Raw genomic sequence first — 26,652 nt, forward strand, 5'->3', positions numbered from 1 at the left:
TGGTCATCAATAAATAATTATATTAATTCTTGATTTTTTTGTATCATTTAAATGTTGATAATCCAAAGATTTTTTTTTAAGACAAGCATTTAGAGTAGCATTAAAACGAAAGTTTTTACAAACATATACATCTCTTTTCTGCATGAGTTAGAAAACTTGTATAAAAATGCTTTTATAAAATTTACAAAAGAGCAAAATGCTTTTAACAAAGTAAACTTGAGAAAAATAAACTTGTTTTAACCCAAATTATTGCTTATTTAACATTTTGTTTATACTAATAATTATTATCATAAATAAGTTTTTGAATTTTTTATCCTTGACAGCTTCTGCAACCAAAAAATGGTACGTTAACATTGTTCCCTGTATTTGGTCTACCAAGTCTACGTGGAGGACGTGGAGGCCTGTGTGAATAAACAATATACAATAAATTGCAAATGTCATAATATCTCATACAATTGAAGATGCTAAGATTCCAATATAGATACTGTACCCAGATCCCGGTCGATAATCTCTTGTATATCCACTTCCACTTCCTGCTCTGTTCATGTCGGGACTAATCAACGTTTGAAAGCTAGAAAGAAGAAAAAATACAATCAAGTAAAAGATAAAGTTTGTACAGTGGATTACAAATGTACTAGTACCACATATCAACAATACTTACAACATAATAATCATGTATAACACTCCTGTAAAGAATCCAAAAATTCTTTTCAATCCCCATGGAGCAGACTGCACCAAATCACCGTCTACAAACACATTTTAATGTAGCTTTGAATTTAAATAAGCACAGTTTTACAAACTCTTTTTTTTATTTATAACACATTAACGTTCCCAGTAACTGTCAACGCAGTTTTTGAGAACACAATTTTTTATTTTTATAAACTCTAAATTATTAGAGGTTACGCGTGTAACATTGTTAAATATAAAAGATAAAAATATTATACCGCCAGTCACATAAGCCATGTTTGACAACAGCACTGAACACAATTCTCGATAAAATTAAAAAAGTTGTTTGTTTTTATTCTGTAAAGTTCGTAATGTCTGACACTTTTCTAAATGTCTAGATGTTGTAACTGATTCTAATCGCTAGCAAACCATCAAAACTCATATGTCACATTATGCATACGCAATTCTCTTCTAAGTACACGTCAGAGTCAGACAAAACGCTGTGTGGATATTGTAGATTGGTGCAGAAAGTCAGCATCAATGCCATCTATGACGGTCATCAGGGAGTGGATATGCAAAACTTTATTGTTCTGCGTCTGTAATACCGATGAAAAAAATCACGCAGCACTCCTCTAGTAAATGTTGAGTGCGAGTGTGTGTGTGTGTGTGTGTGTGTTTGATCGAGGGATTCTAATAAAAGAAAAAAAGTAGGCAATTTGAAATACTTCAAGAGTGATGATTGTCAATAAATCTCTTGAACTTCCAATACCATCTTGTAAGTCATAAGTCTTCAATTACTGATTGATTTGACACAGTTGTAGTTCAGTGAACCAAATTAACTAAAGTCTTCAACTATCAGATCGTTCGGATCACAAAAAAAGACAGATATATGTATAAATATGATGTATAAAAAAAGAAAAACTTTATTCAAAACTTTTTTATATATATTACTTTTTTATATATATTATATTTGTTCTAAAACGTCGCTTAGCTTAGGAAGTCACTATATAGTGACACATAAGGTTAATATGAGAAAAGAGATTTGTGCACAGAGTCAAGTTGTAGCGTATTTCGCAAAAGTTCAACAAGAAGTTTTCACGTATATATTAATACAATTTTCCATGTGTGTGTGTGTATTCGTTGCACTGTTATTTTACATATTTACACTAAATGTATTGCCTACACCTCTTTTACAAAAAAAAAAAAGAAATTGCGATATTGACTTTTAAGCAAAAAACAATTTTAAAAATGTATAATTTTATCGTTGTGTATTTTGTGCGCCAATGTCTCTTTACCATATATATATATATGGAAAAGAATTATTCCGATTCTTATGACATAATGTCTGTCTGAAGAATTCTTCTCTTATAGTGTCGCTTTTCTAAAATATATTACATAATCCTGTCCTGTAAATAGCAAGATCTCGTAGACGACCATCAATCAAACATATCTCGCCGATTATATTTCTGGTCAATCGCGCGCTCTCACTTTCACCCAAAGACCACCTTGAGCTCTGATCGTCATTCGAAACTTGGCTATTATTTCTTCTTTGCCAGTTACCGACTCTAGCCGGCATTTCCTCAGAACGGCACTAATGACCGACTTCATTTCGAGCATGGCGAATTTATATCCTAAAAAAAAGAATACGAAAGAATAATAAATACGTATATATATTATATAATAATATGTGTCTCTTTTTTTCCTATTTAAAAAAAAAAGACTTCCGATTTTACAAAATGCCTTATTCGCGCAGTTTTTATTATTATGAGTAACAGTTCTTCTTTTCTTACCGATACAGTTGCGAGGACCAGCGCTAAACGGAATGAAGGCATAGGGATGCCTTGTTTTAGAGTTTTCGGGACTGAAACGTTCCGGCTTGAAGCTGTAAGGATCGGGAAAGTGATGAGACAGACGATGTGTCATATATGGTGATATAAACACGCCGCAACCGGCCGGTATCACATATTTCCCTGCGCAACACGTAAGTAAAAAGTGACGTTACAATGATTATTTACATAGTTAGTTTTGTAAACTATTCCTGGCAAACATTTATTCTTTCTCTCGACGCACAGTTGACAGTTTCCCGCAAAAATTTACCTATTTTCACGTCTTGACTGACCGTCCGCGCAAAAATCGGCACGCTGGGATACAACCTCAAAGATTCCTTGATACACATGTCCAGATAATTCATCTCTTTGAGATCTGCCATAGTGGGCAGTCTGTTGTCGTTGCCGAAGATCTGATCCAACTCGTCGATGCATTTTTTCTGACATTTGGGATTGTTTGCCAGAAAAAAAAGCGTTATTGCGACAGCGGTGGCGACCGATTCCTGGCCGGCCAGCATGAAGGTGCAACATTCCTCGATAATGTCCTGTTCACTGAAGAAGGGATTCCTCTCGCTGATTTCGACCAAGTACTCGAGCAAACACATCTTTCTAGTCGCACATGTATCTTTTCTCGTTTCATTGTCGGAGACAGCATTTTTGCGCAGAAACTCACGCTTCTCTTTCATCTTCTTCAAGCAAAATTCATAGAGAGCTTTCTGCTGTCGTTTCTCCGATCTTCCGGCTTCCGTCAGTCGGTAGATCCAATCGATTAACAACCACGGTCGCGCGAATCGATACAGCATCATTACCTGACCTCTATTTTCGCAAAATATGCACAATAATCGCACTTTTAATTATAACAATATTAAATTAATTTAAATTAATTAATTTGGTAGAATTAAACTTATACATGTTATACATTACTCACTTTCTGAATGGTGTGTCATCCTCGTCGTCGTTGCTTCTTTGACTTGTCATGCCCAAAACCGTTTCTAAAAACAGTCGCAATTGTTGCATCAGACGGTTAATATTTGGCATAGAGGTAAGTTATCACATCTCTCGAATGCCGACGCGCGTGATAATATAAAAATGGTGTCTCAAGTGCGTACGGTCTCTTCACAGACACATCATCAACAATATACAAATATTAAAAATCTACAAAGATGATGCTTGCACTGCATCACTAGTCATTTCTTATGTTAATTCATTAATTACGCGCTCGCCGCTGAAAAAGCATCTTGGCATAAAACAGGTAAACATTAGTAGCCACTTGCCATATAATTTGCAAGTCATTTGCTATTAGTGTCAATTTCTACGGACGACAGCTTAATGAACAACAATCTTTTTATTGTGTTTTCGTGCGTTTGTCCGCATTTCATGTTAATATGCGTCCGAGCGTTCACTTTATACGTCACACAAATATTACTTGCAGTTTTGAGCAAAAATTTTCCATTAAAACTTTCGTGAACAGGTTTTTTTTTACACGTTGCAAGACAGCCCCAATAAAATTTAGAATAAATAACAATTTCTTTAGATATTTTAATAATTTCACTTTCCGCGTTCTAATAAATTTATATTTTACACGTGTTTTTACACGTGTACCACAATTACATAGTAGAAGAATACTTTACTTAATTGAATATAAGCAAGTCATTATGAATCGTATTTAAAATTATATTTATATAAGCAGAATGTGATTTTTTATTTTTAACTCACTTTTGCAAGTCAAATACGTTCTTTTTTAAAAGTGTAAAAAAAACTGACAAAAATTAATATATCCAGGTATTTCTTGAAACATTAATTAGTGAATTTTATGTCGCATTGTGTTCATTCTGAAAAAAATCATGAAACAATTCTACGATTCTGTCTACGAGAACCAAACGTCGCTCGATCAAGGAGATACGATAACTTATTATACTCACCTCTCAATATATCATAGACCGAATTGTTAACGAGCGTGGTGACGTTTACATTCTCGCCGTTCTTGTCGAGTAACTTGTTGACCAAAACATCAGCGTGCTCGTTGAACATTTTGATGAATTTTTCCAGCATATGCAGATGAAAGACCGGCTGCAACATTTTCCGGTGTATCTTCCACTTGTGACCTTCTCGCGTAAGCAGCCCCTTGCCCAGAAAATTGTCGAGCAACTTGTAGAAGAATATCTTCTGCGTGTGCTTCACGTTGCTTAACACCGCCTGGATATCCTCCGGTTCTGTGAGCACGACGTACGGCACAACTGTCAACCATATCCGGATAATGCGGCCATAATTCTGCGGTGCATATGCCATTTCCGTCAACACTAAAATTTCAATTTATTACAAATATTTGCGAAATCATCTCCGACTATATTGGTTTTTTTTTTAATCATTCCGCTGAAATTTTATTTTTGCACACAAGGTGTACGAGTAACATTTACAATTTCACATGATTGGAAAATAATGTAAGCCACAACAATTTTAGTAATATCGTTTCACTCACAGTTTTCTTTAAGCATGATATTTACATTCCCGAGAATGGGCACTGTTTTCGGTCCGTCGAGAGAGAAAATAAAGCTTAGGATTCTAATGTACTTTTTCAACGCATATACAGCGAAAATTACAGATAAAACGGCAAGGTAGATCCACATCTTTCTTCTGGCGTGTATAATCCAACTGAATAGAAAAATAAATTAACGTTAGATAGTCCCAAAATTGTGTCAAAGTTAAAAATAAAAATATTGTTCAAAGTCAATCTATGAAAATCAAAAGACAACAACATAAACAAACTTTATCAACACAACGTAAGAGAAAAGCTCTAATAAGTGATAAAAACTCTATAAAACTGAACATGAAAAACGTTAACACGGTCAAGAACAATTTCAGACTGACAAACAGCAATAATGTAACTTTTAATTTAAATTATATATTTATAATTGCATATTTACTTTTACATATTTACTTAATATTTCTTGCTTTTTGAGAATTTGTATCAGTACTGATGATACAATATCTCTAACATGTCGATAAGTAACAGGTATATGTTACAATGTCTAATTTTGTTTTGAAGTTACATTTTCAAAGCAAGTTTTTTGCACTTAATTATACATATTTCCTTAACTATTTTTAAACTTTGTCTTATTATCACACAATTATATAGTTTTTTCGTTATTGAACAATTTTATTCCGGCTATATAGCTCATTGCATCATACACATTCAAACTTATTATACTGATTTTTTTATTAAAGTAATAGAATTTTCAGGATATTTTCTAAGGTGAAATACGACTTAATACAACAATGATGAGAGGTCATCTATTATATAAATTTCTTGAAGTTTTGAATTATAAGTGATTAAAAGAGCCACATAAATTATATATAAATACTATATAGTATTAGCATATTAGTCACATGTGACTGTTTTAATCTGTTTAGCGCGACGCTCGTCTATCACTGTTGTTTTTTGACGGCAATGACAGCCAAAGCAAAACGCAAAGTTTTGTGTAAACTAATTAGCTATCGATGATATCATAGCATCAAAATATATGCTGAAGTTTTTTTCTTTAATTATGTAACATTCTTTCTATGCAAACAGATGATAAAATCGACCGTAAACAGGCAAAAAAGGTAATAAATTTTAAACAGGCAATAAATTTCGATTATCGATTAAAAGAATAAAATTAAAAAAGCGAAGAAATTTATATAGATGTTACATGATATGTTACAAAAAATATTTTATTATTATGTTTATTATTATGTTTATTATTGTTATTTTATTTTATTATTATGTTGTATATGTTACAAAAAATATTTTATTTCTTTTATAAGTTTTTTTTAAGTTTTTTTCTCAATCTTTCGATACACGATGGAAGTTTTCCATTATTATAGATAAGTTATTTTGGTTAAACTTGTTTTCAGGGACTACTGAAATGTTACTGGATCGATTTACTCGTATCCGGACATCATTGTAGCTTTATGCTGAGGAGCATTTATTCGATGACAATGTATCTAATTTTAAAACGTTACATTATATTATAAACAACATTGACACACCCGCCAAATTCCACGAAGGGTATTCACTTCTACTTTACATTAACAACTCAGAATGGAAAAAACGTCTATTAATCTGGGCGTATCAAAGCGTACCAGTGGAGTGCATCGCGCCGGACAATCATATATTTTGCGCAATAATAAGTTTCACAAGAAGTGAGAGAACAGAACTGAAATTGTACAACATATATGCATAATTGTCAAGGTAATACGTCAAATTTCTGTTTGTATTGATGATTACGGTTTTACTTTCGGTAACACTTTGACAGTGATAAAAAAAGTGAAAGCTAAAAATAGTATCTTTATATTCGGTATTGCCACTCATCGTCATTGGCGAGAGAGAGATATGAATATAATGAATAGAATAATTTTTCGTCTTTGCACACGTAGAATAATAATATTAACACTTTAGAAACGATTGTGTATACTCAATTTAACGTTACTTCTGCAATAAGATCTGAAAATCGAATCCAAAGTAAAAAGGAAAAGATTTTTTTTCTTCACTAGTTTCTCGAACAAAACGACGGCAAGTCGTTTTTTTACCTTCTCACTTATTTCACGCAAACGTAATACTTCTTTGTCGAACACTTATTTCGCTCGCGAACAAAAAACGTAACTTTCGCCAATTATAATTTTCAAAAAGAACTTGTCAAAGTGAAAGAACGACGCAACAAATTGAAAGAACGTATCGAAATTGACTACACACCATACAAACGTACAAACGCGAGTACACACACGCACGCAAGTATCTTTATGACAATCGATACGACATCGAGTAACTAACTCGCGCGCTCCTTTTTAACGTCCGCGCATTTATACGATCGCAAGGATGACACCATTCCTGTTTGAAAAAAAGAAATGCAAAAAATAATTTGCAACTGTTTTGCATCACAGACGTGTACCACGTTCCTCTTCATCTTTGTCGTTTCTTTTCATTCTTGACATTCTTTTCTAGTGGAGTGACTTTTTCCTGTATCATACACACACACACAATCACAATATTTGCAAACTATTATAATACACACATATAAGATTGATAAGATCCTCTGTTTAGAGCCACTAGATCATAGTTCATTTCCCGTTTCCTTGGCTGTTAATGCGACAAATAATATCGCTACGACGACATTTTCATTTTTACTTTGTGTGTCTCACATTCGTCGCACGTGTTTCATTCAAATATTACATCAATCGTCTTTCTGTTTTTCTACACATGAAAAAAAAAAAACAATTATTAAAAATTAATTTTTAAAAATTTCACAAAATTTTCACATTGTTACAAATTATCGCGACATCCGCGCGCATACGCACAAAATTGTCCTTGATTATTTTCGAAGAAAGATTCACTTCTACGCATGCAAAACAAAATCGTGCATAGAATCGTTATTTCGCGTGCTTCGTTTTTGCGCAAAAAAAAAAAAAACATGACAAAATGACATCAAATTGACAATCTGGTCGTCTTAAAAAATAGACAGAAGATCGTGTCTTACCTCTTCGACGTTATAAAAATGTCATAGTTTCGCGGATGCTGCTTGTTCGTTCCAGAAACAGATAGAGAAAAAAAGAAAGAAAGGGAGGTCCACATTCGCGGTTAAAATGATCGACTGACTAAACCTTGTCGTCTGCACGCCGCTAGTTTATATATACAGAGATTGTGTCTTATGGCACCTGTTAAAAACGGCAATTTACACCCCAATCACGTAACTACTGATGCGCGTGCTTCTCAAATGACCGATGTCCGAACTTCTGGGAGGCAAAGCCGATCACAAAAGTAATGAGCAATGAGAACGATGCTTTTACATGCATTGTTTCGTTCACGGTCGTTATAAGGCGCTTAAGGAACTCGGCCTCAAGGATGAAAAGTGATAGGGATGGGCGATTATTAAATAAACTAGGTTTTTGTTAAGCGGTTAATTTTTTAATAACTTTTACTCTATAAAATTAATCTTACAAAAATAATCGGTTATTCAAATAACCGGTTAATAACCTAATAAGTAATAAAACATTTATTATACAAAAATAATAACATTTTGTTTAATTAGATAATAAGTCAACCGACTTCTGTAATCAGAGCAAACATTGTTTAATGTTGAAACAACCCTTTCCGTAGGAACAGATGCTCCTAGAATCGTCAAAAATTTTAACGCAACTGGAAATATTGCTGGAAAAACATTTTTTCTCTTTCTAAACCAATATTGTATTGGATCACAATTTCGTGATAAAATAGGCTGATTTATATAAAGCTTCAACTTTGTAGGTAGACCTTGTGTTGGAAATAATTGTTAAAATGAGTTTTGTTTAAGTTTAATTGTATTGATTGTTCGGAGTGCAAAAGATGCTAAAAGTGTGTAAACCTATATGTGCTGTGAATGATGCGTTTGAGAAGCACTGCTCATGATGTTTGATGGTTCTTTTCATGTGCTTTGTCTTTTGTTCGCAGCGTGCGATCTTTGTTTTTGTTTCGTACTTCGTTGACCGTTTCTGATTCTTTGAACTCGTTGGTCATGTATTAATCAGTCTTAATAAAATATAACTGTTTGAGCTACAAGTGTGATTGTAAATCTCTGACTTTTCTGTTAAGTAAAATCCACATCTTGAATATTTTCATTTCTTGAATCTAATGAATGTTTTGCTGCTACTTCNTCGTGAATATTCCAAATATTGCCTGCTTCCTTATTTTCTGAAGAATTTTCATTCTCAGATAAAGCTATAAAACGCGATCGCTCAAATATTTTAATAATCACACACACATCGCGCGTGCGTGTATGCATAATTCAATCCGATTGCTGTTACTTATCATATTTGGCGCCGTGTTTTCGTTTGTTGCATAAAATTAACGTGTATATACTTCTTGATCGTCAGCGCGTGTGCAGTGTGCACGCACTAACATCTCCGCGAGTTTCATTTACTTACTTTCCAGTTATGTGCTTCCAGTTAAATGCTTGCGACGTATTGTGCGAATTCTCACAATCGGTTGGTTCAACAGAAAAATTTGAATATGACTGAAAATGGTCAAAAAATGACAATAATTGTCAAATACGATGAAATACAGAGCAGTATATCAGGGGAAGTAGTTCTTTTTTCACCAGCTGCTGCGCTGTTGTTTCAGACTCCGCTATGAGATCCATACCGACGCGATGATATCGACGATTGTGTTATTACGTTATCGGAAGCATCAAAAGAAATACTTTTCTTGATTGAGCGCACGATATGTTTCCTGGTATTGCCAACTTTCTCTCATTTCGCAAGTTAATGTAGACGCATGCTAGCTACAAATTAAAGGACGAACATAAAGTTTAATGTTGAACAGAAAATTTATGTGTACGTAATGTGTTGGATGCGTTTACAACAAATTGGCTGTTTCTTTCGCTAGTTCTATGATACAATTGCAATGTTTTAAATTTAAAACTAAATCGTATTTTGTACAGAGCAGTTTTGATTCTTTTTAAAATTATTACTTGCGCGAATGTGTCCGTATTTGTATTTTACTTTTACTCTCGTAGCCATGTCCACGAACGGTTTGTAATGCGTGCGTTATGTGAGCGCGCGCCTACGATTTGTTCCACTCCTTGCTGTATGTACGTGCATAATGGTATTACACTGACGTGTTGTACCGACTCGGGGTATATCCCGCTAACACGGCTTTCGGCTCGTCGCGTCGGTACACCCTCGATATAATACACCCTTGGAAAAAAACAAAATGTCGATAATAACGATAGTATCTGTGACAACTGTCGTTCATACAGTTTGGAAAAGTTGCGCGAAAATGGATCGTAGGCGCCCTCTGTTGTATCGATAGCGAACATTCACACGGCTTGCAATTGACAGTTTGGAGTCAGTGCGGGATTCAAATTCGTCAACAGTAGCTGATTACGAGGATGGCACAACGGCTTTGAAATTTTCAAGGAGTTGTAAAATTAATTAAACTTAGCGGTACGTGATTGGAGATTCACGAGAAACAAATCGGAAAGAATCCAATTGTTTCTAGAATTCGGTTAAAACACGCACCTATTGTACAGGTAGTGCTCTATTCTGCGATACATTTCTATTATAAAAATTTTTAACACACATACAAAACTTTTTTATATACGCGCAATAATTCTGTGCGTAAGATTCATTTATAAATATTTATATTTTTTTCTGGATTTGTGGAAGAGGAAAATATGCGACGCACTTCACTCGATATGGGTTAGGTTGGTTCCCCCCATTGGCAATTGCGCTCCGGACCTTCTGACGTCACTTGTACAATATCCAAATACGGATCCTGCGGCGATGTGCGCGCGCGCGCGCGCGCTTCGACGCGGCTTTTGCAGGAAAAATTGAACGCGCGTTCTGTATGCACCGCTTCGGCATTGCGGAGACTGACGCGTGGTGGCTGACATTTTTATCACACCAGGTGAGATGCTCAAACGACGTTAAAAATTGCGGCGTCGGCTCCGAAATGTCAATATGATCTCATCGGGAAATCTTTTTTGACTCTTCTTCTTCCGACGCGCTTGTCATCATCATACGGTTCATCCTGCAAGTCCGTTGTCAAACGTCTGTCAAATGGTCCGCGTTGTTCACGAGCTTCATCACGCGGAGCGTAGTCGCGAGCGGCGTTTCGAAAGCGCGTTCGCGTCACCTCTCGTCTGCTCTCCCGCGAAGGAGGGACGCGGAGGAGGCATCCTCGTGTTCCGGCTCGCGAGCGGCGGCGGCGATGGCTATCAGTCGACGGCCGTGAGCCGTGAAGCGAACGCAATTTGCAGGGAGCGATCGATTCTTTCGCGGAGCGCTCTCGGCGAGCCTTCTCTGTCGTGTTCTCTCTCGCGTTCGGTCGGGTGTGCGAATGTCTCTTTCGGCGAGGGAAAAGTTAAAACGAGAGAGAGAAGAGTGATCGTCTCGCACGAAGGAAAGGGGGTTAGTAAAGTAATGACGAGTAGTGGTGCCGACAAAAGTTCGGAGCAATAGAGAGAGAGAGAGAGAGAGTAAAAGGACGACAGAGAGAAAACAAGATAAATAATAGCAGTGTCGGTGTGCTTGGCACCCACGTGACACACAGGCAGAGGTGTCGCGCGAAGGTGTCAATTCGATATAGTATCCGAGTAAGATTCTGCGTCAGTGACAGGAGCTCGCTCGACAGGAGTCGAAAGAAGAGAGAGAGAGAGAGAGAGACAGAGAGAAACAAGGACGGAAAGAGAAAGACAGCGCAAAACGATCGATGTTCACGTGACAGCCAAGAACGCCGAGTGAAGTTGCCGCGAAAGGGTGCGCGGACAACGGCCATATTCAAGGCGAGCCGTCGTTGCCCCATCCATCGGGTAGACGCGCAGGGTCGAAAAAACAGTCTCTCGGCCATCCACCGAGACGAGTCGACGCGCGCGAAACGTAACGACGACGACAACGACAACGACGACGACGACGACGACGACGACGACGGTGACAAGGAAAACGCATACGTTCCGAACACAGTAAAACGATCATCGAGAGCTCGAGATGGAGTTCAAGTTCAACGTAAATAAACTCTTGCCCAGGAAGATCAACAAGGTCACGCACAACCTGGTGCCGGAAGACTTCAAGGGTGATCGACGCGAGTTAAAGTAAGCACGTACCACTTTCGTACGATTCTCTCTCCGGAATGATTTAATCGGGCTGCGCAATATCCATTTTTAGATCAAAATTCATCGCGTAGTCGCGTGCGCGTTCTCGAAGGTGTCAAGTAACCTCATCGTCTCTCTTCCTGATGTGTTCATCACGTTTTGATCTCGCGCACATGTCTCTAGGATGTTTGTGCGTGTAAAAATTTATGAACACACACAAATATCCATGTGATTTTTAATATACACGCACGTGTATATTATTAAATTAATACGCGCACAGATACAACTTTTGTGAAATAATACTTGGTCACATCGTCATTACGTAACGTTTATTACGCAGCATAATTTTGCATGTTTTGGAATTTGTTTTCTTTCAGAGACGCACATGTTACGCACGACTTGTCGTATGTGTACGTAGCCGATTGTTTCAGGAAATGTTTCCTTCAAAAGTCATCAGTCTTGAAAACGATCTTTACACATGTATCGTGTCACGTAAAATTTTACATAAAAATAAGGAGTAAAAAATATGTTACATCTTTGTATTATATATTTTGTTCTCTTTCTCTTTCTCACTCTCTCAGAAATTATAATAATGTTTTAGAATTTTTCTGCAAGCAAATCGCGAATTTTTATTTCTAAGAAAAGAACACAAAAAAAATGAGTGCGACGATGTGTGTGTCAAAAAAACAAGGAGAGACGGTGAAGGAGAGGGAGAGAAAGTATTGTGTAGTATCGGCCATTAATCGCCAAGGTTACGTCGGTGCTTGTAATAATGAACATGTACACACAGAGACAGGAAACTTTCACTGTACATTAATGACTTTGCAAATTAGTCATTCAGGTTTTAATTTCAGATTTCGCGTAATGTCCCGATAGGAGATAGGGATATCGTCGTTGATAACAATTTTGATATCATCATCAACCGACCTGTTATTACAACATTACTCCGTTACACGACGACGTGATTGATTCGCGAGTAATGTAATATTAATAATTGCGATAAACATCATCAATTATTACTAGTTTAAAATTCTTTGTGACAACATTTGCTATCGATGTGAAATAGTTGGCGTGTTGTGTAAAATTATGGGCAAAGTTTTACCTGTGTAACACATTTGTTTGTTTAGATTTTATTGGTGACAAACAACAATCGTCCGAATTTTCGAGCACATATTGTATATATCAAATTTTCACGTACGTTTGCGCAATTCGAGACACGCGCGTTTCTTTACGCCTCGTGTAATATTTTGTATGCGATGCGTCAGCCACCGATTTACAGACGCGCTACATGTCAAACAACGCCGAAGTCTCGCCTTATACGTCAGTACTAGTGAATCGTAAAATGTCTGATAATTAATGTGTCAATGTAGACGCTCATCAATTGTCTATGCGATATCTTACAAACGAGACATTAAAAATAGATCATCACCAAAGTGTAACATTATTCTATTTTCATCCAATTGATCTTCGAACTAGAAGACATTGGATATTGTCAGATCTGCCACCGTTGCTAACTACCGCGGAATGCGGAACGGCCGTCTATTCAGCTGATTGAAAGTCGTCAGTTAAGAAACCGCAAGGAATGTTGCAATTTCATGCCCATCCCGTTCATTTAAGTCGCGATTAAGGAATTATGTCATTCGTTTAATAAGCGATTAAACATCACGCGACGTAAACGATTTTTTCAAGACAAGACTTAGTGACGTTTGTTTTTAACTGATTCGCCGTTTTATTTGATTTCATAGTATTAACGCGATAATCCTTTCAGGTGAAAGATGCGGAGAGAGTTCGGGGATTTAAATAAAACAAAATACTCCGACGAGAAAGACAACTTGTCACGAAAGAAACTCGATAAAACGCGAAATGGATGATCGTGATTTTTCAGCCGTAAGTCGGACGGGAGTTTCTGTTGCCGCGAGATTGTAACTCGGTTCCGTGAACTCGGTTTATACTCGCAAGAACTCGCCATCGAATTCCTAGGCAGTGACTCGCGACGCTCTCGCGGAAGTCTATGACGAAATGGCAGAGAAGTGGTTCTTTTTCATCGCCGCGCGCGAGCGAGAGAGGTTGTTTGTCCCTCGTTACCCCCGTTATTATGCGGAAAACCCTGTCTCCGGTCTTCGCCTGTCCTCCTTGGCGGGAACTGAGTTGACGCAATGATTGCGCGTGTGCGCCGGCAAATCGCTCGTTACGCCAGCAGTAGGCGCGCGAGCGACTTGCCGCAATCTCGAGCAGCTCGTAATGCCTTTTTAATTAGTGCTTTATAACGGAAATAATCCGTCGATCTTAGATTCTCGCACGAACTTGTTAATTGGTTTCAGCACGTTAAGCCGAAGCATATAAGTACGACGTGTTAAAACAAAAGTGCGTAGCAAAATATGAGAAACAGAAAAAGACGACAAAGATCAATTTTACTCGAGAGGGAAAAAAAATTCGTCGTAATTAATAAAAAAAAATTTTTTATTAAAAATCCGATCGTCGGAATTTTAAGTGAATTATCTTGCGCAAGATACACTCCCGCGAGACTTCACGTTGTGCCGGGAGATTAGCTTCCCACAATGCAGCTTTCCCCACAAACGCGGCGAATTACTCTCGCTCGTCATCGTAAAGCAATCAATCATACTTTGCGCCTGCAGCGTAATGACAGCGTAAGAAAAGACGCGCTATCGATGGAATAAATTAAACTCGATCCATATCAACGAAGTAGGCGATTGGCTCGTGCCCAAACCTCGCCAAATTAGGTCACCGCTTGTAACTGAATAATGTGTTCGCATGAGATCACCTTTTTCTCCCCGCGCCATTATTTTGTACATTCTTATTAGAGCGGTGCGAGTAATTGCATCCGCGATAGTATAATTTTCCACTATACCATGTGATTTCGCAAAATGTGCAACCTATCACTATGGAACATCGAAGATTGATTGGATAGTAATATCGCTCGTTGCTTTGTTTTATTATACAGGTCATGAGAGTATAAAAATGAGAAAAACTAAACTATTTCGTTTTACTAGCTTGACTATAAAGCTGTACTCTTATGAACTGATTATAAACAATAATGCCATTATACAAATCACTTTCACATTCCGATTTATTGTAATAATTAGATACGCTGTGTGTGGAAAATTAGTATTCAAAATTAAAAAAACTGGTTAGATTTTTTATTGCGCGCATAAAGAAAGAACCAAGAGATCAGTACATCGCGATATTGTCTGAGTTTATTGTGGGCGTTTGTTTCGAACTTTTTATTTGGTAAATTTACATTTCTCGTTCTGTTGTTCGTCACGTTGTGCTGTTCGAATAGATACTTGGTTCTTACAAATAACCGTGCGTTTCGTCCTGAATATTCGCTATAGAATCATCGAGTTAATGTACCGTTCGAAATTAATTAGCATAGATTTATGAGAGAATGATGCGCGCGTAGCACAAAATGTGAAAACGAAGCGAGAAAAGTGGAACGTGCAGCCTGTTTCGCGCCGTTTCAACGATAAACCGCAAACTTACCTACCTACCTATCTACGTAGACACAGAGAAACAGCAATCTAGATGCTCGATCGAGATACTTATTATTTTTTCGTTCGCGTTTATTTCAAGATAATACGTGTGATGTCATCTGAAAAATCGGCGGCCGAGAATTGTCTTGCGAGACAATTAGAGAAATAAAAATTCTCAATATCGTTATTTAATTTAATATTTATCACTAATATTTTTTTGATTTTGCTTCTTTTGTTTTGCAGCGAATATCAGAGACAATTGAGCAGAATATTGGACGACATGGGCGAGGCGTCGGCGAAAGCCCAAGGACTCAACAAGCCCATCACCAGCGCCCTTAAGCTTCGAGATACGGATCACATGGTTTACTTGCTCGTAGATAACGAAGCGAACAAGTAAGCGTCACACGCACAAGTGACTCTGAGATACAATATATATCCGTTAACAATGTAAACAATGACTTATGTTTAATAGGATTAAAACTGTTCTACTTTTACGTCGAGTTTTTCTGCACCGATTGAATTAGAATTGTTGTTCGGACTGAAAATATCGAAACGCGATGTGATTATATAACACGAGTTTTGCGATTCCTTTTACGTCGCTTTGAAAAGATGAATTATTGAAACTTTTACAATCGCTTTGGGAACTTGACAAAAACGGCACGAGTTACGCGTCAAATCTTACGCGTAGATATTACGCGTTAGCATGACGAATCATTAAACGACGTACAACTTTATACGTCCTTCGATCATGTCTCGTAAAGATCGAGAGATCGATGAATCATCTGTGTAAAATGACGCTGTCGTGTGTTGTTTGATTTCGCAGCGGTCTGGGCAGCGTGGTGGGTTTATTAAAGACGGGTTCGAAAAACTTATTTCTTTTCGACGAGACGGGAGATCATTATCAGCTGCAGGCGAGATGTATTCTGGACTTCTACATACACGAGACGCGGCAACGTATGGGCCTAGGCAACATCCTTTATCAACACATGTTATCTGTAAGTTAATTAATAAGTAACATGTCAACACATATGTATCTGTTTATCTTGATCTAGATCAACTTTAAATACTGTCAGGGGACAATAAAAATGAGATTCAGCAGTCAAGTGTAAAAAATGTAGTTTACCTCGATTATACTTTTTTATATAATTTATATGTTTTTTACATTGTTTCAAGGTTGTTTATATTTGCTGAAAGAAGCTGACTCAATTAATAGAATAGTTTTCTCGATAATTATATGTTAATAAGTCCGCGTGAAACGTGTTGTTCTCACATGAAGAGAGAGAGAGAGAGAGAGAAAGTGTGTATGTGTGCGTGTGTGTGTGTGCGTGCATGTAAGTTTCCACTACAATATACGGACTCCCTCGCACGAAGACAAATCTTGATGCGCCAGTACAAGAAATAATTACTTCCTGCACGGGAGCAGAAGGCATCGTGCTCGGTCACGATGTATAGTTATAGGTATGAGTGCTCCTCAGTGCAAAACGAAAGATACGGTTGTGTACCGCGCAATCTTGTTACGTAGCGAAAAACGAAAAGCATCTTGAACATTTCGCTCAAAATTCTGCTCAAAAATTGCGTGGAATATTCCGTGGGAATGCAATATAAGCATATTGGTGGAGTTATATCACGATACTTCAATGTTATCACTCTTATCGCACGACTACTTAAAGTAAACAGAACATTAATAATTCTCTGCGCGCACACAACATGCAAAGTACATTTATACACGTACAATATGCGTCGTACGAACTGTTCTTCAATGTGATCTGGTCCTAATCGTCGCGAGTGTGTCACACAATTTGTTTTATTACAGTGTGTGTGTGAAGAGAAATAATTGTTGTAAAATTAGAATTTTTGTAAAACAGAATAATTTTAATAAAAGACACAGATGTTTGCGAGAAACAACTCGTACATGTTTCTCGGAGCAAAACGTGAAATGCATAAGCGAAAAGGAAAACTGAGAATTCGCAGTAAGCCGCTTTTCGTTACGCTCGAGAACTCAAAACCCTGGAATCAATGTCACGTGAGAACAGGTGCACAGGAGTGTAACGAAGAGAGACATGATATTTTTTTTTTTTTTTTAATTCTTTTGCGCATAAAAAGTCGTGCATCTAGAATATAAAATTTATTCGCGCAATATAGAAAGTATTTCGTATATTTTAAACTCGACGAAAATATCTTCACTAGTTTCACGTGAAACTTTTCTCTTGTAGTAAAGAGAAATCGTATAAAATTTTGTCTTTAGAAGAGCGCCGTAGATAAAATTTTCATAAAATTGTTATCTCTCTTTTATGTTATTAGAAAACACATCGCGGAAAATAATATGTACGTACAATACTTTCTAATTCTCAAGTTCGTCAAGGTGTGTAACGAAAACTGTTCTTTCGATTGTGACGCGCCGTCTCACATTGTTTCGAAATAATAACGCCGAGTTTTACGTCAGAAAAAAAAAAAACACGTTGTAAGAGACGCCGCCGCGGTCTTTTATCTCGGATCACAGACGTAATTTTACGTCTGTGTACAACGAACTGTTTCGCGGCCGCCGTAACTTTCTCGCGACTCGAGTTCGAGATATCGCGCGTAAAACGTGACCGATCTTAAATAGACGCGTGACAAAAGGTCATTTACATAGAGGCGAGCGAGCGTATTACGCTCGCAGGTAACTCGCAAGGTGACTGAACTCGTTCACTTTGTTTCGGCATTTGCGGTTCGCCGATTTTGCCGCATACACACACACACGCACACACACACACACCGATCGCCGCGTTTTCTCCTAATCTTGTTTTTATGCGCGAAACAAGTATAACATCGGAAACTCGATCGTACGTCTAAACGCGATCAATTGCTCGACAAGTTTTTCTATCATATGTTTATATACTTGAGTATTTTATTTTATTGCTAATAAAATGGTGGTTTTAATTTGCAGGAGGAGAACATCAAGCCGGTGAAATTGGCGATCGATCGGCCGTCGGAAAAGTTCTTAGCTTTTTTACGCAAACATTACGGACTCTCAAAAATCATTCCGCAGAATAACAAATTCGTTGTGTTCGAGGGATTCTTTGACGACGGTACGTAGTTTTACTTCTTTTATACGCGTATACTGTCGCTCTCGTGCGATGCGGCATCACGAGCTCATTTTGCCGGTCTTCAGTGCCTTATTATACACAAGGCCAGACATTGTGTGTCGATCTTGTTCCGAAGGTCGAACCGCCCTACGGAACGAGTCACTCGCGTTGAGTTTCGCGTCCTAAATCGGTGGTACTCACGCGGGTAAGCTCAAAATCGCGGCCAATGTCGCGCGCTGAGGACGATTTATGCGCTTCGGTCATGTCGATCGATCAAGCTTGTCCCTAGATGTCGAGTAGCCTGCTTGAATCGCATTTATGCTGATTATACACGGCCTGCTCCAATTTGAGGGACGCGCGTGTATCTCTCGAGAAATTCATGTCCCTGAACGTTTTGTCGACCAGAAAATGGATCGTTAAATATAAAACAGATATAATGCAATTTTGGAAGAAAACAAGTGGCAATGGGATGTTTAAGCGACGGATGTTTAACGATCATTATTATTGTTAAATATTATGTGATGATTTTTCTCACCTGACTCGCGCTTCAAGACTTTCGCGACAATTTGCGTAATTAGATTCTCATCTGTTGCACTGTTTTTCGCAGAAACTCGAAGTGTGAGAAGCAACAGATATAGTCTACCTCCCAGAATGGGTCTAGAAGACGGAACTTCGGGTAACAATAACGGGAGAAATGGCGCTAGGTAGGTGTGCGTTGTTGGCCGACTGCGCGATTGCGAGACGATGACAGATGCGTAAGTTCGTTACAAATAAAAAAAAAATATAAAATTTCGCTTTTCAGTCTCAATGGAGTTCCCTACGTAACGTCCGTCTCGCGTAGCTCGTTCGGTAGATACGCCGCGGCACGACCGCCCTGTTCCATGGCAAACGTGAGTACGACAACGTAGTGCCGCTAGAGAGAAAATCTTCCATTCGATGTTTCATTGTTTATTCTAACGCGAGCATCTTGTAGTCGTTATGTCTCTGTGTATAAAAATTTATGTTATATATCTTAAAAAATGTATCATGGAAGAGAAGCACATAAAACTGTTGCATCTACAAAATAATGTTACTAAACGTTGTTTTAAATATATAAGATAAAAAGTTTAAAGGTTTTAATGATAGACTATAAAAAGTAATCGGTAAATTATGTTAATAATTACGCACAAAGTTTTCTCTTCTTTGCTTCTTTGTCTAATGTTAGCGCAGACTTGGCGACTAATCGCGCGATTTCAATTGTTTCTTTCTATCTCTCTCTCAGGCTTTTAATATTTTTCTTTCAACGTAACACAAAGCGTGACTAATCATCAATATTGACGCTTTCTTCTAGATAATCCATAATACAGCGATGCTTGGTCAATCTGCCGAGCGTACCGGGTGAGTAAAATTTACGCACTGGTCGTTGAGTTCCATCAAACCGTCTGTTTCCTAATTTCTTTTTTTTTTTGTTAAATGCTTAGTTGAAAATTTTTGTATGCGACGACGGTGTAGCGCTCAAAGAATGTTGTTACGTGTAGTACCACGTACAGTAGTCTCTCTCTCTCTCTCTCTCTTATAAATCGGTTCCGAATAAGTTATTTCTCCCTCACACATATTTTTACTCCGTAGATTAAATCATAAAGAGAGAGACTACTGTACCTGACTGGTGATCTTGAAAGGCTGAACTCTCTCGCAAATTTGTGCAATGAAATCTTCAATTTTTGAGACTGTGAAGAGTTTTAGTCGTAAAGAATTATCTGTTGTAGATATAGCGAATTGTTTTTGTTTTAAATAATGAAATTTGTAAATGAGAAAACATTGATAGAACTTTCAGCATAATGTATAATTTATTTTTGCGTTTCTCGCACCGTAAGCAAATATCGTTTTAACGATCACCGCTGATGCTTCGATTAATCCCGCTAAAAAAAAAGAGCGTTCAACATATTCCAAAAGCGAATAATCCGAAATGCTTCGCACAATTTGTTGTGATAATGCATCGCGTGTGTGATTGTTGACTAATATTTAATTTTTTGGTTTTTACAATCGCAATGTTTAAAACAAAATTTATTAAATCAGATGATTGATTAAACGTGAGATTTCGCGTGATGCTCATGTTGCCGGGACAGCTTGCCGAAACACTATTTTTACACTGAATAAGCGCACTATCTCTTGCCAAGGCATATCTAGGCGAGCGTTAAATATTCCCGGATCGTCTCGGTCATCCAAATCCTATTTTCCGCGCAAATTTAAACTAGGAGTGTCAGCGCGTCGTTGCGACAATTTCTATTGTAAATGAAAAGTGTAAATAGCAATCAAACTTAGAAAATATTGTTAATATTATTTTAGATTTAGTAAATATATATATATATGTGTGTAATAAGAGAGAAGGGGGGACGCATCTCTTTTATCACAGATATTTGTTACATTCGTAATCTGTAAATATGAATTTGATCAACATAAATAAGAGGATAGTGTAACATCGCAAAATACCGAATGTTTTTTTTTTTTTTTAACGTCGGAGTAGAGAGAACATAGAATGTATTTATACGTATTTTTATAATTTTGTAAGTATTTATATACAATTTACGCGAGCATAAATGTGTACATTATATTTATTTAACGTGTAAATTATCAGTTTATAAGTTTCTTTGTAATAAGTTGCACTTACACCTGAGTTAATAAAGATTTGCCTTTTGCTGATTTGTGTGATGCAACGTAATTATGTTTACTTTTGTTTTTTTTGAGCGCGAAGACCTGCGAAATTGAAGAGAGATCTTGATTAGAGATTGAGAATTAAGATGTATGATACACTTTTGTTCGGGTTAATGTCGAAAATCGAATTTTTAACTACTTGATATATTCGAACAAAAGTAACAAAAATTTTATTTGTGCTGATTTTTTAATTTGTGCTCAAGCGTCTTTTTTTACAGCGTTTTATATTTAGTTGCTATTTTTCTCGTAACAGTGTGTGTTTTCATAAGAAGCTGCGTGCGATTTCCTAACGTTTTAGTGTGTGTGTGTGTGTTAGCATGCATATCTTTTCCACAAAATAAACTTTCATATACATTATTATTTATTTCTATGTACGAATTTTGTTTCCAAATTGCGTCATTTGCAGGATTTTTCTATTATTTTTCTTGAAATGTTGTTTTGTTTTTGCGTAAGTATTGCGAGAACTCTCGTCATCTTCTCTGAAGAGTTCGGTTGCAACGGATTCGTGTGAACTCACAATTGAGATGGACATGTAATTGCATGTTGCTGTCAGCTTGCTTGCACGTCAGCTGTCGCGTCAACTGACTGGGCAAGTTGATTTTTCAGCAGCGTCGACAGTAGCAGCGACGCGTCGCCGCCGCTGAAGCTGGAACGACCGCGTTCCTTGAGCCTCTACTCCGAGGAGGAACAGAAGCAGCGCAGCGTCGAGATGAATACCGTCCCGACGCCGGTCGTACCGGACAATCAGACAAAGTCGTTCGTACCTATCCTGCTGGAAGCGGAAAAAGCGGAGAAGAACGTGAAGCCGTCGCCGTCGTGCGGTCAGGAAGTGACCACCGGCACCAATCAACACGGACACCTGGATCTCAAATTTTATCACTCGCCTTTGTGGTGAAGCGATCCAGCTAACACATAATTGTCTTCTTTCCTCTTCGTAATTACCACGTTTTAAAAAAGATCGGACCAACCTGAGTCAACGCTCATTCTCTCGTGTGAATAACTCGAGTTTTTTTTTTTTTTTTATTTAAAATAGATCTAAGGAGAAAGAGAAATATAATTGCAACTCGAAAGAGAGATTAATAAAACATTGTGCGATCCGCGAACGATCTTCAACCAACGCGCAAATTATATATCTACGATATAGATAAGTTGACTTATAAACGAGAATGTTATGCATTTTTTTTTATTTCATAAATTACGACAAAATATATATCAATAGAAACGCGCAAAAGTTTACTTAACAAAAAAAAAAAAATTAGAAAAACAGAATGTTTTCTATATTAATTTTAGCTTGCTGATGTTATTAACATCATTCTTTTACTTATTTTCAAAGAATGATGTATGTCGTTTAATGATGTATGTATATCACGAAAGAGTAAGAAACAAATATATAAGAGAAATAGGAGAGAGAGTGTTAAAAAAATGGATATAAAAAGAGAATATAAACAAATATAGAAAAGAATATAAACAAATTCGAAAAAAAGCTTTTCTATGAAAAGGAAATTCAGAAAATGTTTAACACTTTTTAATTTCGACGATAAAAGAAAATTCACACAATTACGTATAAAAGCGTTCAGATTCAGAATCAACAATTATAATTTCTCGAAAGAGCATAGCTGACAGTCCTAAATGATAATCAATAGAGCATAACAACTTGTGATTCCCAGAATCGTATATAATAATTTATATAAGCGGTCGAAGATGATAAAAAATTAAAGATCGAAACGTCTTCTAGTTCGAATCATAGTTTTTATGATTTATTAATCTGTGTCCAAGATTATCAATAGCTCTTGCTCTTTCGAAGTCTTGTTGTATCATGTCAAATTCGTTTTCACAAGAGGAGTAAATTAATAAGTACGTATCAAAATAATAGAAGACAAGTCGAATAAACTGTAATGACTATATATGAAATATTATCACTGCTACGTATACATGTATAACGATACTGCGTATATTCGCAGTAAATAGGTTTAGGTAAATCCTGTTATGAAGGGACCTCCACATGTGACAAACCAAAGTTTTATAATTTTTGTGGCGAGATTGAGACAATAGTTACCGTGGATTTGTTTATCAAGTGTAGACTTGTAGAAAAACGTAGAGTTAGGCAAAAAAATACATTTAAAAAAAAATGTATAAACAAAGTGTATAAATTTATCCAAGAGATCTTCTTTTGCATTTTTCCATCGGATATATATATATATTTGTATTATCAAAATAATTTTAATTAAACACTATAGGCTTTTTGTTTATAAATGGAGAACAGAGCACACGCGCGCGCGTAATAAAATACGCTTTATTTTATGCATATACAATTTTTTGTTAATTCTTAGAGCACACTTGTATATTTCTTCAAACTTAAATTAATAATATGTTATTTATTTATTTATGTTTTAATGATAGGAAAGAAATGTGAAAAACCTGCAGTATTTCCCGCAGTATTTTGCCTTGAAAGTAACGACTAATTCATATTTATTAGAATGTATTACATGCACGCGTAATGCGAACAAAAAAATCAACACGGCTTGCGCGCAAAAAACCATCCTAGAAATGCATGATAATTAGAAAAAGAGATACGTACTGCACAGTGTAGGTAGAATAGACATAAGGCTCTAATACGTTAGCAAATAGTTACATTTATCGACAACTGTTCACACAAGAAAACGTATCAAGCGCACATCTATATATATATATATATACATATATATCTATCATGCATCGGTGTAAACATCAAGATACTCATCGATATTTCAGAATGTATAATCCAAATAAAGGGACATTCTGCAAAGATTACAAGGACTACGTATAGTTGAAGAAAATTGGTAAGAGAAGTGGATTACTATCGACAATTCACGATGTGTGATTTACACACATTGTTATTAACAAGAATATGTAATTAATTATGCAAAGTTATACAAGTTTGAAATCAAAAAAATTGGACATTCCCCCACTATTTCACACACAAGAGTTTTATATACCATTTAAAAAGTTATGTACAACATGCTTATAATTAAAAACAAAAGACACCAAAAATAAACACAAAATTAGTTGTTACTTCCAAAACACACTGTCATCGAAACTGCCATAGTTTTATGTGCGCATAAACGAAGGTGCAAAAGAAAATATACATGTTTCATAAAAATACTTAAATATATTAAAATATTTTACATTTCGTAATTTATAATAAGTTTTATCTATATTACACGTTATTTTTGCGCCTCTTCCTTTATCAATATACACCTCTTAATTTCTATTAAAAGTTTTAACACAAAAAATTCAAATCAATGTTCAAACATCATAATCGGGTCCGGATAGTTTCTCATCAGTAATCCACCAAATAAATTTTGTACAAGTTTCTTGATCTAAATATAAATAACCCATGAGCAAACCTTCAAAAATACCAACAACCACTCCTGCTGCAACATCAAATATGTGATGGCTTCTGCTTATAAGAGCAGAAAAGCATACTGAAAAGGACCATGCTAACAAGGAAGGTACACATATCATGTGCACTGGCCAAAGATTGATGAAGAAATATACTACAAAAGCTGCACGTGCCGAATGTCCTGATGGGAAAGAATCTTTCTTAGAGGAGAGACTGTTGTTAGTTGAAGGTCGCCTTCTTCTTGTTAATGCTTTCAATACAGCAATTACAATAATGTCAAGTATCAGTCCTAAAATAATAATTTTTTTTAACATAAAAGTCAAATGTGTGACAATGTCAGTTTCATCCAAAATTTACCTAACATAAGATTAACTTGCATCTGATATAAATTTGGATTGGCAATGATCCAAATCAAAGCAAGGTTAGTCATTAACCATACTATGGCATGAGATGATATCTGCGAAATAATAATTACATGTATAAGTAAAAATAAACATGAGTAATACATTTGAAATATCACACTGTTATACAGGGTGTCCGGAAAAATGCTGCTAATACTTCGAGAAGTTAGATTAAGGATCCAAAAAGAAGAAAAAAAAGTTCTATAAACATAGATTCGAAAATAAATCGTTTCCGAGTTATAGCCACCTTTATGTTTAAAAATTGTAATTTTTCTCATAATCATAATTTATTTTATTGTGTTTTAACATAAATAGTCATTTTGAACATAAACAGGTATTTGAATCGGATATGATGTTTAACATGATCACTTTCAGCACGAATGCAGGTTCTTCTTCTATCAGAATAGTCCAAAATGAAGTTATTTACGTCAAAACACAACAGTTATTTATGTTAAAACATAATAAACTAAATTATGATTATGAAAAAAAATTACGATCTTTAAACATAAAAGTGGCTATAACTCGGAAACGACTTATTTCCGGACTTATGTTTATATACCTTTTTTCCTTCTTTTTGGATCCCCAATCACTTCCCGAAGTATTGGCAGATTTTCCAGACACCCTGCATATGATATATAAATGTTGTACATAAATCTGTTGAGATTTCAATGGCATGTCATTCATACTTTATTTACTCAGTAAGAGAAATAAATAGGTAATTATTCTTACCCACAAGACTTTGTGATATATTTTCAATTGCTTCAAATATGAAGACTGTTCTGCCCATTTGGCAATAACATCGGTTAAATAAGCATCGACTGCTAAACATTTCCTCATAAAAGATGGTACTTCTCTTTTCTTTTCCTTTAAGTAAAAATTTAAAAAGTTTATATAAAAAAAAACTATATAATATATATTTATATAAAAAAAAACTAAGCAGGAAAATGAAGTAGCTTTTTAAATTATAAATAGTATACATACCATAGTCGCTTTGCTATTAATCAAATAAGTTGATAGAAAACTGTGTAAAGTCACTTTATCGTTAATAACTAACAGTAGGCGTTTTTTATTTTTATATTTGTTGTGATAAGCACAATCTTGAAAACTTTGTATCAAACTCAAACATAACTGTGAGCTACTGATTTACTGATTACATACGTAAGACCTGTTCTCTTTAGCTGAACTTCTCGCACTGTTCATGCAGTGTTTTTTATTTTATATCCAATGACCGATAAACTTAGTAATATATGATAAAATAACGCTGATAACGCGTACCCGAAACGCAACTTTAATCTAATCTCTCAAACTCTCAATGACATCGCTTACTGCCAGTAAAGACCATCGCACACAAAATCGCATTTAGCTACATATACAATATAAGATCATTTGGTGCAATACTGGCTCAGCGGACCGGTTACAGCTAGTCCATACGCCATTCTATGTATTTTCCTTGGGTGTTTTAGCTTTCTGGAGTAATTTCGAGTGTTGGTAGTAGTGTTGATGTATGTAGAATTAACATCCCTACAGG

General features: G+C 36.1%; 4 protein-coding genes across 7 annotated transcripts; 1 reads left to right on the top strand and 3 right to left on the bottom strand.

Moving 5' to 3' along the window:
• Positions 1 to 18: 18 nt before the first annotated feature.
• Positions 19 to 1,136, bottom strand: LOC109859817 (selenoprotein K-like). Its single transcript, XM_020438402.1, has 4 exons — positions 945 to 1,136; positions 662 to 746; positions 491 to 571; positions 19 to 401 (listed from the first exon to the last, which is right to left on the bottom strand). Exons 1-4 carry the CDS (start codon positions 961 to 963, stop codon positions 311 to 313), a joined length of 276 nt encoding a protein of 91 aa, XP_020293991.1. The 5' UTR covers positions 964 to 1,136; the 3' UTR covers positions 19 to 310.
• Positions 1,137 to 1,641: 505 nt separating this feature from the next.
• On the bottom strand, positions 1,642 to 8,197 carry LOC109859816 (probable cytochrome P450 4aa1). 3 transcript variants are annotated; one of them, XM_020438399.1, is made up of 8 exons: positions 8,006 to 8,197; positions 7,544 to 7,722; positions 4,972 to 5,144; positions 4,415 to 4,792; positions 3,421 to 3,484; positions 2,764 to 3,308; positions 2,457 to 2,636; positions 1,642 to 2,297 (listed from the first exon to the last, which is right to left on the bottom strand). In XM_020438399.1, the coding sequence occupies exons 2-8, from the start codon at positions 7,591 to 7,593 to the stop codon at positions 2,137 to 2,139; spliced, it is 1,551 nt and encodes a 516-aa protein (XP_020293988.1). In that variant the 5' UTR covers positions 7,594 to 7,722; positions 8,006 to 8,197; the 3' UTR covers positions 1,642 to 2,136. The 3 variants fall into 3 exon arrangements, with proteins under 3 accessions (XP_020293988.1, XP_020293990.1, XP_020293989.1); XM_020438401.1 differs by lacking the exons at positions 7,544 to 7,722; positions 8,006 to 8,197 and adding an exon at positions 7,225 to 7,300; XM_020438400.1 differs by lacking the exons at positions 7,544 to 7,722; positions 8,006 to 8,197 and adding an exon at positions 7,062 to 7,298.
• A 3,018-nt stretch (positions 8,198 to 11,215) lies between these two features.
• LOC109859797 (alpha-tubulin N-acetyltransferase-like) lies at positions 11,216 to 23,845 on the top strand. Of its 2 annotated transcripts, none has more exons than XM_020438362.1 (8): positions 11,216 to 12,094; positions 15,829 to 15,978; positions 16,409 to 16,580; positions 18,512 to 18,653; positions 19,258 to 19,354; positions 19,453 to 19,540; positions 19,981 to 20,027; positions 21,948 to 23,845. In XM_020438362.1, the coding sequence occupies exons 1-8, from the start codon at positions 11,991 to 11,993 to the stop codon at positions 22,234 to 22,236; spliced, it is 1,089 nt and encodes a 362-aa protein (XP_020293951.1). In that variant the 5' UTR covers positions 11,216 to 11,990; the 3' UTR covers positions 22,237 to 23,845. The 2 variants fall into 2 exon arrangements, with proteins under 2 accessions (XP_020293951.1, XP_020293952.1); XM_020438363.1 differs by having other exon boundaries at positions 21,951 to 23,845.
• LOC109859798 (phospholipid phosphatase 6-like) lies at positions 23,587 to 26,533 on the bottom strand. The gene is made up of 4 exons (XM_020438364.1): positions 26,106 to 26,533; positions 25,854 to 25,988; positions 25,081 to 25,180; positions 23,587 to 25,012 (listed from the first exon to the last, which is right to left on the bottom strand). The coding sequence occupies exons 1-4, from the start codon at positions 26,106 to 26,108 to the stop codon at positions 24,627 to 24,629; spliced, it is 624 nt and encodes a 207-aa protein (XP_020293953.1). The 5' UTR covers positions 26,109 to 26,533; the 3' UTR covers positions 23,587 to 24,626.
• Between the last annotated feature and the right edge of the window lie 119 nt (positions 26,534 to 26,652).

This window comes from Pseudomyrmex gracilis, unplaced genomic scaffold (assembly GCF_002006095.1).
Source record: "Pseudomyrmex gracilis isolate BER0280 unplaced genomic scaffold, ASM200609v1 scaffold_291, whole genome shotgun sequence".
In the NCBI taxonomy this organism is placed as follows: Eukaryota; Metazoa; Arthropoda; class Insecta; order Hymenoptera; family Formicidae; genus Pseudomyrmex; species Pseudomyrmex gracilis.